Source organism: Danio rerio, chromosome 20 (assembly GCF_049306965.1).
Source record: "Danio rerio strain Tuebingen ecotype United States chromosome 20, GRCz12tu, whole genome shotgun sequence".
Lineage (NCBI taxonomy): Eukaryota > Metazoa > Chordata > Actinopteri > Cypriniformes > Danionidae > Danio > Danio rerio.
Window position 1 is genome coordinate 48,200,569 of NC_133195.1, and position 16,096 is coordinate 48,216,664.

Genomic DNA, 16,096 nt, shown 5'->3' on the forward strand with positions numbered 1-16,096 from the left:
GACATCTTTTAAAACGAGACCAGATGAGATTTTTGCACTATTTTTAAGAAACCTTCAATGATGAAATATATATATATGGAAAATAGTCTTTTATTTAACTGAGAATAAAAACGCAAAATGCAAAACTATTTAGGTGCTTTTTTAAATCAGCTTGTAATTAATGTTTTTTTATTTCTACTTTAATGAATTCTATGCTGTCAAGGGCATGCAAACCCTGCTAAATATGTTGCTAACATGTGAATGCAAAATAGTTTTTACTCAGCTGAAAAAATCCCAAAATGCAAATCAATTTACAGTTGCAATTACAGTTTTTATTTTTTAAATATTTTCCAAATGATGTTTAACGGAGCAAGGAAATTTTCACAGTATGTCTGATAATATTTTTTTCTCTGGAGAAAGTCTTATTTGTTTTATTTGAGCTAGAATAAAAGCAGTTTTATTTTTTTTAAATCCATTTTAAGGTCAACATTAGTAGCCCCTTTAAGCTATAATTTTTTTTGATACTCTACAGAACAATCATTATACAATAACTTGCTTAATTACTCTAACTTGCCCAGTTAACCTAATGAACCTAGTTAAGCCTTTAAATGTCACTTTAAGCTGTATAAAAGTGTCTTGAAAAATATCTAGTAAAATATTATTTACTGTCATCATGGCAAAGATAAAATAAATCAGTTATTAGAAATGAGTTATTAAAACTATTATGTTTAGAAATGTGTTGAAAAAATCTCCTCTCTGTTAAACAGAAATTGGGTTAAAAAATAAATAAACGGGGGTTAATAGTTCAGGGGGGTTAATATTTCTGACTTCAACTGTAGGGTTTTTTTTTTTTAAGTAAACTTGTAATAAATGGTATTTTACTTCTACTTTAATGAATTATGCCATTAAGGACATGCAACCACAACAAAACATTTTGCTATGAATTATAAACATGACAAATTGAACTGTTTTCTACAAATTTTACTTAAAAAAAAAAACATGTAATCAAGTATTTTTTGGTATTTCATTTTTAAATTGTCATCAGTTTCACTTTCATTCAGCAAACACTTTTCAAACTCTGAGCTAATGGCAACATGCGCCAACTTATAAATTCTGGTGAAAAAAGCAGTTACGTCACACCTGCCCAAGCAAACGAGTAACGCGCAATGCAGCCCGGGTTGCCAGGTGTGTGCAAAGCACTTGATTTGTGGTTCAAATCCAATCCTACCTCCAATCTCCAGTGCTGAATTCACTCTCACGAGACAACTTTCCACATATAAATAGTTTTAATAACTAATTTATATAACTGATTTATTTTGTCTTTGCCATGAAGACAGTAAATAATATTTTACAAGATTTTTTTCAAGATACTAGTATTCTGCTTAAAGTAACATTTAAATGCTTAAGTAGGTTAATTAGGTTAACTAGGCAGGGTTGTGTAATTAGGCAAGTATTGTATATCGATGGTTTGTTCTGTAGACTATCGAAAAAAATATAGCTTAAGGGAGTTAATGATTTTGACCTTAAAATGCTTTTTAAATCATGTAAAACTGCTTTTATTCTAGCCAAAATATAAAAAAATTAAGACTTTCTCCAGAAGAAATAATATTATGAGTATATATATATATATATATATATATATATATTTTTTTTTGTACGTTTAATTTTTCCCCAAAGTGCATAAAGCATATGTATGTACATACATATATATATATATATATGGTCCCACTTTATATTAAGTGGCCTTAACTAATATGTACTTACACAGGAATTAATAGTTTGTTACAATGTACTAATTGTGTAAATACATGTATTTACTGTGTACTTATGCTTGATTAAATACATGTATGTAATTACATCTGTAAATAACTTTTGTAATTACATTTGTAAATACACTGTTGACCATCCCCACATCTTAACCCACCCTTAAACCTATCCATCACCAAACCTGTCCATAACCCAACCTCAATCCCAACTCAAAAGCACCACAAGTGTTCTCAAATACATTATAAACACAGTAAGTACATTGTATTTATTTTTTTGATGTAAGTACATGGTAGTTAAGGACACTTAATATAAAGTGGGACCATATATGTGTATATATATATATATATATATATATATATATATATATATATATATATATATATATATATATATATATATATATATATATACACATACATACATACATATGCGTTTTTGCACTTTAGAAAGGTTAAAAATCTAAGGCCCAATCTATTAAACAGCATGAAAGAGCCAGGATAAAATGTAAAAGTACTCTGACTGTGTTAGTCTGATAAAGTCTAATACACAGAGGATGGCTTGAGGGCAAGTAAATTATGGGCTAATTTTCATTTTTGGGTGAACTGTTCTTTTCAGGTTAATTTATTAATCCCTTAATTTATCATTAAATGAATCAACGATTACTCATGAGAATTTGCGGAAACCGACATCCCGAATCCAAACGAGCGTGCTCAGCAAGGCGCCTTTCACGGGTGACATCACAGCACCTCTTCTGTGTCTTTTCATACATAAGAGACTTATCAGCAGAGCTCAGGTGGAGAGTGAATGCGCTCAGCCAAACACACAGCAATTACAAACTCCTGGCAGCGCTTCCTCAATCTCTGTCACTAAAAAGAAAGCAATTTGTGGTGCACAACCCTGCTTTTCGTCTTTGACTTCTACCCTAGTTTTCACTCTCTTTTTCATAAACGGGTCCTACGGGTGACAGGCCCTCACGCGGCGTTTCATAACCTCCATCAGATGGGCCGCCAGATGGTCAAGCCGGAGACGAGTTCACTCAAGAGTTCTGTACACAGCCAAACAATCAAACACTTAATAAAAAGTGCCGAAAGGAGACAAGTCCATCCTTGGTAAGCACATAAAAGTCACAGATGTTGGAGAGAGAAAAAAAAAGACACGCATCTAAGCAGCATAAAGTGCTGTAATGTAAAGGGGTGGTGCTTTGATAATAGTATCAAAATAAACTAAAGCACATCCTAAAATTGAATAACACGATAATAGAATGATAAATTAAATGATAATTAATAACAGAGAGTTAAACTGTGACTAAAGTAAACATTTAAACTTAAAATCTAAAAATAAAAACAAACTTTGCTGTTTTTTTGTGTGACCAAACAAATTGAATATCGATAGTAAGGTAAAGAGTAGATATAAATATGTCTTTTGTTAATCACTTACCCATCATTCATATGAACTCAAATGGACAAAATAATGAATAATTAAATGAATACCAAATTGAATGCAAAATATTTACTTAACCAATGAAGCAGATCAAAACCACACACAAATAAAAAGAGAAAAAAGAACAAAAATAAATAAATAACTAAATAAATAAATGGATAAATAAATGTACATACAAATACAATAAAAAAACAGGGCGAAGTGGTGGCACAGGGGGTAGCGAGAAGCAAGAAGGTCACTGGTTCGAGTCTCAACTGGGTCTGTTGGCAGTTCTGTGCTGAGTTTGCATGTTCTCCCCATGTTTGCGTTCGTTTCCTCCTAGTGCTCCCCACAAGTCCAAAGACATGAGGTACAGGTGAATTAGGTATGCTACAAATGGATATAAATATGGTATTGTATGTGTGTGAATGAGTGTGTTTGAATGTTTCCCAGTCATGGGTTGCAGCTGGAAGGGCATCTGCTGCATAAGACATATGTTGGATAAGTTGGCGGTTCATTCCGCTGTGGCGATGTCAGATTAATAAAAGGACTAAGCCGAAAAGAAAATGAATGAATAAACAAAACACTACCCTTTGGCTTAGTCACTGATTTATCAGGAGTCACCACTGAATGAATGAATAATTAAATAAATAAATAAATAAATAAATAAAGGCAACGCTGTGACGCATTAGGTAGTGCTGTCGACTCACAGCAAGAAGGTCACTGGTTTGAGCCTCGGTTGGGTCAGTTGGCGCTTCTGTGTGGAGTTTGCATGTTCTCCCTGCATTTGCGTGGGTTTCCTCCAGGTGCTCCGGTTTCTCCCACAGTCCAAACACATGTGGTACAGGTGAATTGGGTGAGCTAAAATTGTCCGTAGTGTATGAGTGTAAATGAGTGGTTGTGGATGTTTCCCAGAGATGGGTTGCGGCTGGAGGGGCATGCGCTGCATAAAAATGGACTGGATAAGTTGGCGGTTCATTCCGCTGTGGGGACCCCGGATAAATAAATAAACAAAACAAAACAAAACAAAACAAAACAAAACAAAACAAAACAAAACAAAACAAAACAAAACAAAACAAAACAAAACAAAACAAAACAAAACAAAACAAAACAAAACACTATCTTTCGGCTTAGTCACTGATTTATCTGGGGTCACCACTAAATAAATAAATAATAAAATAAAATAATAAATACATAAATGTAACCACTTATACAAATCAAGGTCTTTTCTGACCTTCATTTTTTAATGTATACCATTATGTCGTCAAACTTTTGTATAAGCGCAATATCACACTCGCAGCAATGCAAGATGGCTGTATATCATCACTGGTGGGACACTAATACACTCAGCCTATGGCTTCAAGCAAACGTACTTGTCTCACCAGTGCCGATATAGAGCCATATCGCACTGCTACTTGTGTGATATTGCTCATATATATACTGTATGTGTGTATGTGTGTGTGCTTTATTGAAATAAATTGTGGAAATGTAACATATACAGTCAAACTGAAGCGATTAATATCGATGGCAAATTCTGACTTTAAGTTTTAGTTCAAATGTAAATAAAATCTAGAAATATATTGTCCCACAGTGATGTCTCTTGTCCATTGTCTCATTATTTTGGGGAGAAGCCTGTGTTATTTCTGATCAAAAAAGTAAATAAATAAAAAATAAAATAAAATAAAAATTCAGTTTGAATAATAGTAAATGTATAGTACAATGGAATAGTACGTTTGTGAACAAAAGTGCTTAAAAACATTCTGTAATCAATCTCAAAACATTCACATGCTCTTTCTGTGACTGCAACATCTATGGTATATCACATAAAGATTTCTAAACGAGTGTTAATCTCCAATCTGGTAAAACCGCTGGGTGAAACCTGCTGTTTGTTTACCAGCTGTCAGACCACAGCAACAAAACTCATTCAGCATCACACAATGACATTTGTTTACCAATTACTTTAACTTCTTCAAGCAGAAAATAAGTTCTGCGGATGACACAACATTCATGCACAGCTCCTAATACCTTTCAGACAATAATTAAACCTTACTTTATTGAAAAGAGTCTCCGAGTCCTGGCCGCCAAGTAGGAAAAATCTCAGAGCCCAAGAGCAATTTGTTGGTCTGGCGAGGCAACTTATTACCATAAATATCTCGTTTGATAGTAAAAACAAACAGCGTGCTGAAAGGCTGGAAACTTTGCATCGTATTTACCAAGAATTAAAGATGTTTATAAGGAATATTATTAGGAGTCCACATGAATATTATTCCAAACAGATTCATTTAAGAAGTTCTAGTGGTCTGATTAGTTCTGCATTCTGATAGACTGCATTGTAAAGCCAAATTTACTTTAGTGAATTGATTCACTGTACCGAAAAGATTCATTTTTGTGAATCTAGTTATTTGATTTGAAATTCTAAATTTACTCTAGTGTACCGATTCACTCCAAACAACAGTAAATCAATTGATTTGAATCAGAAGAAGCTCATTTACTTAAAACCAATTCCCTCTAAAGAAATGACTCATTCTAGTGTTTTGATTCACTCTGCATTCTACTAGACTTCATCAGAATGGCGAAATTTACTTCAGTGAATCAATTCTCTCGAAATAATATATTTATTCTAAATATTGGATTGATTCTGCTAGACTTTATTGAAAAGCCTAAATTTTCTTTATATTGATTCACTCTGAATAACAGATTCATTGTTGTTAATTCAGTGATTTGATTTAATCCACATTCCACTAGATTTATCGGAGTGAATCAATTTACTCTAAACTAATGATTCATTCTAATGATTTGATTAATTTTACATTATATTAGATTTTATTGGAATGCCTAAATTTACTTTAGTGAATCAGTTCACTTTGAAGTAATGGTTTATTCTAATGATTTAATTGATTTTGCCCTCTACTAGACTTTATCAGACAGCCAAATTTACTCTGGACAAACAATTAATTGTTGCGTTGCTAGTTATTTGATTCATTCAACATTCTACTCAACTTGATCAGAAAGCCTAAATTTACTGATTTTAATTGAATCAACTCCCTCAAAATAATAGATTCATTCTTCATTCTGCTAGACATAATTAGACAGCCAAATTTACTTTAGGTCTCAAATTCAATTCCTGGAGGGTCCCAGCTCTGCACAGTTTTGCTCCAACCCAAATTAAACACAGCTGATCCCACTAATTAAAGTGTTTAAGACTACTGGAAGCAGCTGTGCTAGTGAACTGATTCTAGAGATTCTAGTGATTTGATTCATTCAACATTCCACTAAACTTTATAAGAAAGGCTAAAATTACTTTAGTGAATCAATTCTTTCGAAAGAATAGATTCATTCTAAATATTTGATTCAATCTGCATTCTACTAGACTCTATTAAAGGGCTTAATTTACCTTAGTGAATGAATTGACTCAAAATGAAAGATTAATTTTAGTGATTGGATTCATTCTGCTAGACTGTACTGGAAAGCCTAGATTTACTTTAGTGATTCATTTTCATTTACAGATTCGTTTTTGTAAATCAAGTGATTTAATTCATTCTGCATTTTACTAGATTTAATCGGAAAGAATCAGTTCACTCTAAAGAAATGATTCATTCTAGTGTTGTGATCCACTCTGCATTCTAGTAGACTTTATTAGAAAATGTCCTGATTCAATTCACTCTAAGAATAGATTCATTCTACTTAAGTGATTCATTCTGCTAGACTATTTAGAAAGTCTAAATTTACTCTAGAGAATCAATTCACTCTATGGAAACAAATTCTTTTTTTTTTTTTTTTTTTTTGTAAATTAATCAATTAGTGTTTATTAGAACTAGTGAATCAATTCACTCAAAATAATAGATTCATTTTAAAGACTTGATTCATTCTGCATTCAACTTGATTTATTAGAAAGTATAATTGAACCATATGAAGAATAGATTCATTCTAATTATTTGATTCATTCTGCATTCTACTAGACTCTTTTAAAGGGCTTAATTTACTTTAGTAAATCAATAGACTCAAAATAACAGATTCATTTTAGTGACTGGATTCATTCTGCTAGACTGTACTGGAAAGCCTAGATTTACTTTAGTGATTCATTTTCATTTACAGATTCGTTTTTGTAAATCAAGTGATTTAATTCATTCTGCATTTTACTAGATTTAATCGGAAAGAATCAGTTCACTCTAAAGAAATGATTCATTCTAGTGTTGTGATCCACTCTGCATTCTAGTAGACTTTATTAGAAAATGTCCTGATTCAATTCACTCTAAGAATAGATTCATTCTACTTAAGTGATTCATTCTGCTAGACTATTTAGAAAGTCTAAATTTACTCTAGAGAATCAATTCACTCTATGGAAACAAATTCTTTTTTTTTTTTTTTTTTTTGTAAATTAATCAATTAGTGTTTATTAGAACTAGTGAATCAATTCACTCAAAATAATAGATTCATTTTAAAGACTTGATTCATTCTGCATTCAACTTGATTTATTAGAAAGTATAATTGAACCATATGAAGAATAGATTCATTCTAATTATTTGATTCATTCTGCATTCTACTAGACTCTTTTAAAGGGCTTAATTTACTTTAGTAAATCAATAGACTCAAAATAACAGATTCATTTTAGTGACTGGATTCATTCTGCTAGACTGTACTGGAAAGCCTAGATTTACTCTAGTGATTCATTTTCATTTACAGATTCGTTTTTGTAAAGCAATTGATATAATTCATTCTGCATTTTACTAGATTTTATCGGAACGAATCAGTTCACTCTAGAGAAATGATTCATTCTAGTGTTGTGATTCACTCTGCATTCTAGTAAACTTTATTAGAAAATGTACTGATTCAATTCACTCTAAGAATAGATCCATTCTACTTAAGTGATTCATTTTACTAGACTATTTAGAAAGCTTAAATTTACTCTAGTGAAATTTTTTTTTGTAAATTAATCAATTAGTGTTTATTAGAATTAGTGAATCAATTCACTCAAAATAATGGATTCATTTTAAAGACTTGATTCGTTCTGTATTCAACTTGATTTATTAGAAAGCATAATCGAACCATATGAAGAATAGATTCATCCCAGTGAATCCAGTGAGCTGATTCATTCTAGATTTTTTAGGAAAGCCTATTTATTTTCACAGCCATGTACATGAATAATAACTTGTTTAAATCTTCTCATGGCGTATGTATTTGCCTCCTTATACAGCTTACTGTACACACAATACTCCATCTTTAAAAGCTCTGTATAGTTTAACTGCTCCATATTATGAGCATTTCAGCAAACCACAGTTTCAGCTACAGTTTCCGATACATCTATATGGTAATAATAATGATGTGTGTGTGTTGTTTGTGTGTGTCATATCGCTCCTGTGAGATTGATCCGGGTCCAGCGAGGCAGGGCTTCAGCTCTTACACTGCAGTGGGCCGACATCAATAAAACTCAGGGGCGAGAGAAAGAGAGCCACAGTATATCAAGATTAAATAAATGTACAGCTCACTCTCGGGCTCACGCTTTGCTGAGGGAATCGTGGGGGCTGGAGAGGAGAGCCAGAGTGATTCACTGCGCTGCATGAGGACAGCCTTATTGAACCATAAATTAGTTTGCTTGCATTTTTACAGCAGCCCCAGATTGACTTCAGATACAGTTGGAGAGACCCTGAGATGCACGGCTATCTGAATAACCACACGCTCGCTGAACGCGGGCCATTTGCCCGTTCGGAGAGAGCAGGTTTGGATGGTTCAGATCGGGCTAGTGATGCACAGAAACTGAATTTCATATTTTGGAGACTTTTAATGCACTGTAAAAAGCAATAAGTTCACTTTACTTTTTTAAAAATTTGTTGCTTTACAACTATTAAGTAAACAAATTATGCGCATAATTATAAAAGTCAGTGGATTAACTGACTTTGATAAAAAGCTAAATCAACTTGCTAAAGTAACTTATTACACAACATAGATACTGATAACAAATATTGCTTACATTAATAGCTGTGTTATATTTGTAATATTTGTATTGAGTGTTTATTTTTAACTAAAAAGGGCTTAATTGTTTATTAAATAGGGGCGAGGCAGTGGCGCAGTAGGTAGTGCTGTCGCCTCACAACAAGAAGGTCACTGGGTCGCTGGTTCGAACCTCGGCTCAGTTGGCGTTTTGGGGTTCGCATGTTCTCCGTTCGCGTGGGTTTACTCCAGGTGCTCCGGTTTCCCCCACAGTCCAAAGACATGCAGTACAGGTGATTTGGGTAATCTAAATTGTCCATAGTGTATGAGTGAGTGTGAGTGTGTGTGTGGATGTTTCCCTGAGATGGGTTTTAGCTGGAAGGGCATCCGCTGCATAAAAACTTGCTGGATAAGTTGGCGGTTCATTCCGCTGTGGCGACCCCAGATTAATAAAGGGACTAAGCCAACAAGAAAATGAATGAATGAATATTAAAAGAAATATTTCCAGTTGCTAAAAAAAATAAAATAAAAACTACAAACCAGAACAAAACTAAAAAACTAAAATAAAAACCAACATGTGTTTACTACATACAGTATGTGCATTATATAATTTAAATTATAGTGTATTTTAAAGGACATCTATTTTTTTGTATTTGAAAACAAACAAACAAAAATAAATAAATAAAATAAATATATTTGTTTTCAGTGTTTCAGTCACAAAAGTCATCACTAAAGGGAACTTTATTGATATTAGGTGGAGGAGTTTTGACATGAAACAGCTCTCATGTCGCATTTAATGTCCATTATGGTATGCATTTCAGAATTCATTTTTTTCTGTAAAAAAAATAATAGCAATAAAATAAATAAATAAAGAACATATTGTGTGGCATCATCTATTAGAGATGAATGTGCTTCTATTACACGGCTCATAAAAACCAAATAAACTCTGAGTGATTGCTTTATATCTCATCCAGACGCTCTCTTCCTGTAAGTGGCTGGTTCTTCAGCCAGAATAAGCTGAAATAAACTTCTTTTTGTTCAGTCAAAGATCTGGCTACTGCAATGTGAGACTAGCGAAAGACAAATGAGAAGTACAGGTAACCCTGTATAACTACTAGGAATCATTTATTAAGCATTAGCAAATATTAATTTATTAGGGGTTTACAAATAGTCCTCTGGATTAGGTCATAAAAATGGATAAAGTTGTGTTAATAAAGCATTTATTACCATATAAAGTAATTACTTTTTGGGAATCCACCAGCGGCCACTGTGTCCGTTTTTTTTTTTTTAGATGTCAAATTTCTCTCGAATGTGCCATTAGTGACTGCTGTTCTTGTGTAAATCCACCAGAGGTCACTGTCAACTCACTGACTGACTGACTGACCGACCGACCTACCCCAAACACCCCATTCCCTAAAAGCCAACAACAGTGTTTTTAAAAGCAATTCGAGAAAAAGAAAAGCCACGTTTTCAGACATTACCACATTCTTACCCTGTTATTTACTTGTTTATTTTATTTTTTGCCATTTGTTTTTGTTTTACTTGCTTCCTGGAACGTTCTTCACCAGACTTAAACCCAGTTGTCGCATCAACCCCGCACTGCGTCCCAATGCTGCTGCCGTACAAGGCGAGCTACTGAGCAAACTGGTAACAGCGGAAAAGCCGTCCACACAGAGATAAGCTGTCAGCTGGTTGCGTGAAAAGAAACAGAAGCTGGCAGAGGCATAATTTCGCTTTGTAGCATTCGTTTTAAACAAACAATTTAGCCATATGTACCTCCGGCTACTTAATTTGCGATCTCCACAATTGTATAAGGAGGTACATATTCACAATGAGCCGAACTGCTTAATAATGTTTATTAATGTAAAGTTAATGCTTAACAAATAATGAGCTAACTATTTGCTAATGCTTAAATGATTCATAGTGGGTGCCCTAAAAATTATTCACTGGATTTATTCATTTTTTAAGATAAGTGGTTGCAAACAGTTTGTATGAGCGGAATTTAAACAGACAAATCAAATTTTTATTATGTTTCACTTATTTATTTTTTTTAAATTCAGCCCATATGAATTATATCCAACCACTTACCTTAAAAAAATTCAGTAAATCCAAAGAATCCTTTTGCTCAGTGTAGTTATAATAAAGTATTACCGAAGTACAGTGTGAAAAGTTCTAATAAACAGTCTGACCTGCAGAGAGTCTGGGCCTCGTCCTGGGTGTCTGCATCTCCTGCCGCGCGTGAGGCAGCATGTGGTATCGTTTGGCCTCATTCACCAGGTCTCGGCAAGCCTCCGACGATTTAATCAACTCCTCATTGTCCACCACGTTCAGCAGGTAACTGGGGTGGATAAATGGAAGCCTGACCACAGCCAGCAACTCTGATATGTGCTGCGAGAAAAAGAGAGAGAATATATATTCAGCATTTCATTCATTTTTGTAACATTAGTAGAGAAAAGATTGCAGAATGATCCTTTTGTTGTTTTTCTCATGAATCAGAAAGAGTTGATGCATTCCATTTCAAAATGTAATAGAATTTTTTTGTCACATACAGAGTCAGTGAAATGCTTACACTACTACTGGTGACCTTAAAATAGCACAACAATAATAATAATAATAATAATAATAATAATAATAATAATAATAATAATAATAATAATAATAATAATAATAATTAAAAACAACAACAACAACAACAATAATAATAATAATATTTAAAAACAACAACAACAACAATAATAATAATAATCATAATAATCATAATAATATTTAAAAACAACAACAACAACAACAACAACAACAACAACAACAATAAAAAAATAAAAATAAAATAATAATAATAATAATAATTAAAAACAACAACAACAACAACAATAATAATAATAATAATATTTATCACCTGCAATTTCCAAAAGAGATCAAACCTCAGGCAGGTAAGGAAAAGTAACGTAACTCAAAAGTAATGCATTACTTACCATAAAAAGTAACTAAGTAATGCAATTAGTTAACTTTTTTGGGGAGTAACTCAATATTGTAATACACTACTTTCAAAAATAAATTTACCCAACATTGGACACGATCCATGTTAACATTCACTGCTGTATGGATATCAGTTATGTTAATTCACAAAATAAACCTGACTTAACATCCAAATACCGAGATTGAAGCATCTTCTTTTATAATTGTTGGGTTGATAAAATTAAGACGATAAATTTACCGTAATCATTACAAACATACACTGTTTTAAACCTTTTAAACTCATTCTTGATCACTTTGAATGATGATTGGTGATCACAGAGAGCTCAACAGATCTCGTAATCCCAGTTGCTTTGTGCATATCCTGTCATGTTGATATGATTATACGTGTTACTGCGGAGGCATGCTAATATGCAGCTGTCAACCAAACCAGTGGGTGGGGAAACCGCACTCCTACATCACGTTTTTAACGTCAGGAAATTTTACTTATTAATAATAATAATAACAATTCCTTACATTTATATAGCGCTTTTCTGGGCACTTAAAGCGCTTTACACAATAGGGGGGATCTCCTCATCCACCACCAGTGTGCAGCATCCACCTGGATGAAGCGACGGCAGCCATTTTGCACCAGACCACACACCACACACCAGCTGATTGGTGGAGAGGAGACAGTGATGAAGCCAATTGAATATGGGGATGGTTAGGAGGCCATGATGGACAGAGGCCAGTGGGCAGATTTGGCCAGAATGCCGGGGTTAAACCCCTACTCTTTTCAAAGAACATCCTGGGATTTTTAACGACCACAGAGAGTCGGGACCTCGGTTTAACGTCTCATCCGAAAGACGGCGCTCACTGAGCAGTATAGCGTCCCCGTCACTATACTGGGGCATTAGGACCCACACAGACCGCAGGTTGGGCGCCCCCTGCTGGCCTTACTAACACCACTTCCGGCAGCAACCTAGTTTTCCCATGTGGTCTCCCATCCAGGTACTGACCAGGCGCAGCCCTGGTTAGCTTTAGTGGGTGACCACGTGAGAGTTGTAGAGAGCCAATATGACTGTGGACACACTATACCTACACATGGTTGTGTTCAAACACCTTACAAAATATGATTTTCATCATAGGTGCCCTTTGAAGGAACTTTGGTATTAACTGCATCGGAAAACCCAAATCGCTAACCAGTCACATACAGTAGCAGCTTTTAGTCTCCTTTCCATTTAAAACAAACAAACAAAAAGTTTTTTGAGCTTTAAATCATAAAGTTAAAGAATGATTTTGGAAATATTTTACTAGTAATATTGTAAGATAATAGTAATCTACTTGAAGTGCAATTTAAAGCCTTAACTGGGTTAATTACAAAAGGTTAATTAAGCAATTTATTGGACAAGAGTGGTTTGTTCTGTAGCCAATTAAAAAAAAAAAAGTTAAGTGGTGCTAATAATATTGACCTTAAAAATGTTTTTAAAAACAGCTTTTATTCCAGCCAAACTAAAAGAAATAAGACTTTCTCCAGCAGAAAATAAATATATATAATAGGAAATACTGTGAAAGTGTCCTTGCTTCATTAAACATCACTTGGGGGAAATATGTGAAAAAGTATAAAAATGTCATAGGAGGGCTAATAATTTTGCCTTTGACTGTAAATCACCCGGAACACAGTCATGAATGGATGTCTCTGTTAGCGGTTTCAGTGGCGAGTGTGTTTGCTCAGAGTGGTCCTCAGCGGGGCTTTTGCTAACGTCAGCGCTAAATGCTGTATACAGGAGTTGACAGGGACAGCAGCGAGTCAACCTCCTGACCTCTCAGCTCACGACACATTACGCAAACATCCGGAAAAAAACAGGACACACCGGAGCTTCTGCTGCCTCTCAGAGACTTCACCTGATCTGACCTTCACTGTACTCTCGCTCTCCGTTCCTCATTAAAGGCAGCATTTCATAGTGAAACTGCATATTCAATATGGAAAAAAAAAATTGTAGAAAGAGACTTAATTTTATCTGCTGGGAATTCAATGGATTGTGAAAAAGAACGCGGAGGCTGAAGGTCGAAATCACCTGCTGTATTTTGTGAATGCTAAGGTGTGTTTTTTTTTTTTTTTTACATTTTTTGTTATTGTCATAACTTTAAAAAAAAATAGATATCACTTTATTATAGCTACACACTATCAATCACAAGCATTGGCAAAATATTTCATTTATTCATTTTTCTTTGGCTTAGTGCCTTTATTCATCAGGGGTCACCACAGAGGAATGAACCGCCAACTATACTGGCATGTTTTATGCAGCAACTCATTACTGGAAAACACCCATACACACTCACATTCTCACACACACACACACACACACACACACACACACACGCACACACACACACACACACACACACACACACACACACACAATATGACCAATTAAGTTCAATTTAGACGAATTCACTTATAGTGCATGTCTTTGGAAGAAACCGGAGCACCCAGAGGAAACCCACACCAACACTGGGAGAACATGCAAACTCCACACAGAAATGCCAACTGGCCCAGCCGAGACTTGAGCCAACAACCTTTTTGCAGTGCGGTGACAGTGCTAACCACTGAGCCATCATTCCGCCCTAGAAAATAGTTAATGCATCATTTGGTAACCTCCTAAACTCTGGGAACCAGTACCGGGTTCCTGACATCATTTACTTCCTCATTCTTTAAAATTTAAAGGCTCGTACTAACCCAATACTCCCATAAGTGGTTCTGTTCTCTCATCAGTTAGAATAGAATAACTTTTTCATAGATTATGATAGAGATACTTTTCTTTTTTCCTATGATTGACATGTGCAGGAACCACCAAAATTAATTGCAGCAATGTAGACTACACAGAACCTAAAAGGTACACTTTCAAATCTGAGTTTGCAAAAAAAGGCCTCCTTTTTAGAGGGGTTTATTATAAAACAGACAACTTATTCAATTATTTAAATCACTTTCAACAGTGTTTTATGAAAATTCTAATGGTTTTCATTAAACTGATAATAAACTTTTGCATTTACAGCTCTGCATGTGGATTTGGGAAGCTTTTAAATCTAGGTAGGCAAAATCCAGGCGGAAACCTTAAACCTTCAATTTTCTTGAATTATATGTATACTGTCCTGTTTGTCTTATGCTGCGTTCACACCAGATGCGGAACACACGTCAAGCGCGAGTGATTTACATGTTAAGTCAATGCAAACTCGCGAATAGACATCCTGTGGCGCGATACGCGCGAAGCCTCCGTGATCCAGGTTCAGTTTCTGGAAGAGTTTATGAGCTTACAGAGCTGGATGCACCTCTGAAAGGATCTAGTGGACTCAGACATGACCCTAAACGTATTGATGCTGTTTTTCAGTCTTCATAAAGCACTGTTATTTTCTTCATAAAATGTTAGCCATTTAGCAATGAAGCTACAGTCACCTGGCAGACAGAAGCCCTGCCCATCACGCGAATCCGCGTCTGTTCTGAAGTGAATTTGACGTGCTAATGAAGCGAGTAACCTGAAATGTTCACGCTGCTATTTAAGCGCGAATTGCGCAATTTATCCGCGCGTTCCGCATCTTGTGTGAACACAGCATAATTGTTTTTTTTATTGAACATATAGTAATGTTCAACAACTATAGGCATTATCAGTACAGCTTTACATTACAAGAAAAGGAAACAGGTGCAAATAAGGAACAAATAAAATGTTATATAAAATACTTTGAAGTAAAATAATATACATAATTAAATCTTAAAAAACAAAATAGACTAAAAAAAATATATAAATAAAAAGAACCAGGGGTTTTCCTGTAACTTATGTTTTTCTATCAAAGATAAAAGACTAATTGCAGTTTTTGTTTTCATTATCTTAAGGGATCTTATATATGAAATAATCGCATTATAAAAAGCACAAAAAATTGGTTTAGCCTTCAAATATTTTGATTTATGTATGTACAATTTTCCAAGCATAAGGATGTTGTTGATTAGGAAGGCATGTTTTTTTACTGTCCATTACAAGCCCATAAATATTGTCAT

The 16,096-nt window shown here is 34.3% G+C and overlaps 1 protein-coding gene across 2 annotated transcripts in view; it reads right to left on the reverse strand.

Moving 5' to 3' along the window:
* The window catches only part of klhl29 (kelch like family member 29), a 608,122-nt gene that overhangs the window by 100,850 nt on the left and 491,176 nt on the right, over window positions 1–16,096 (reverse strand). For both annotated transcript variants that reach the window (XM_073933675.1, XM_003200753.7), the window contains one exon: window positions 11,283–11,481. In XM_073933675.1, coding sequence (XP_073789776.1) covers window positions 11,283–11,481 — 199 coding nt within the window. The remainder of the gene's footprint in view (window positions 1–11,282; window positions 11,482–16,096) is intronic.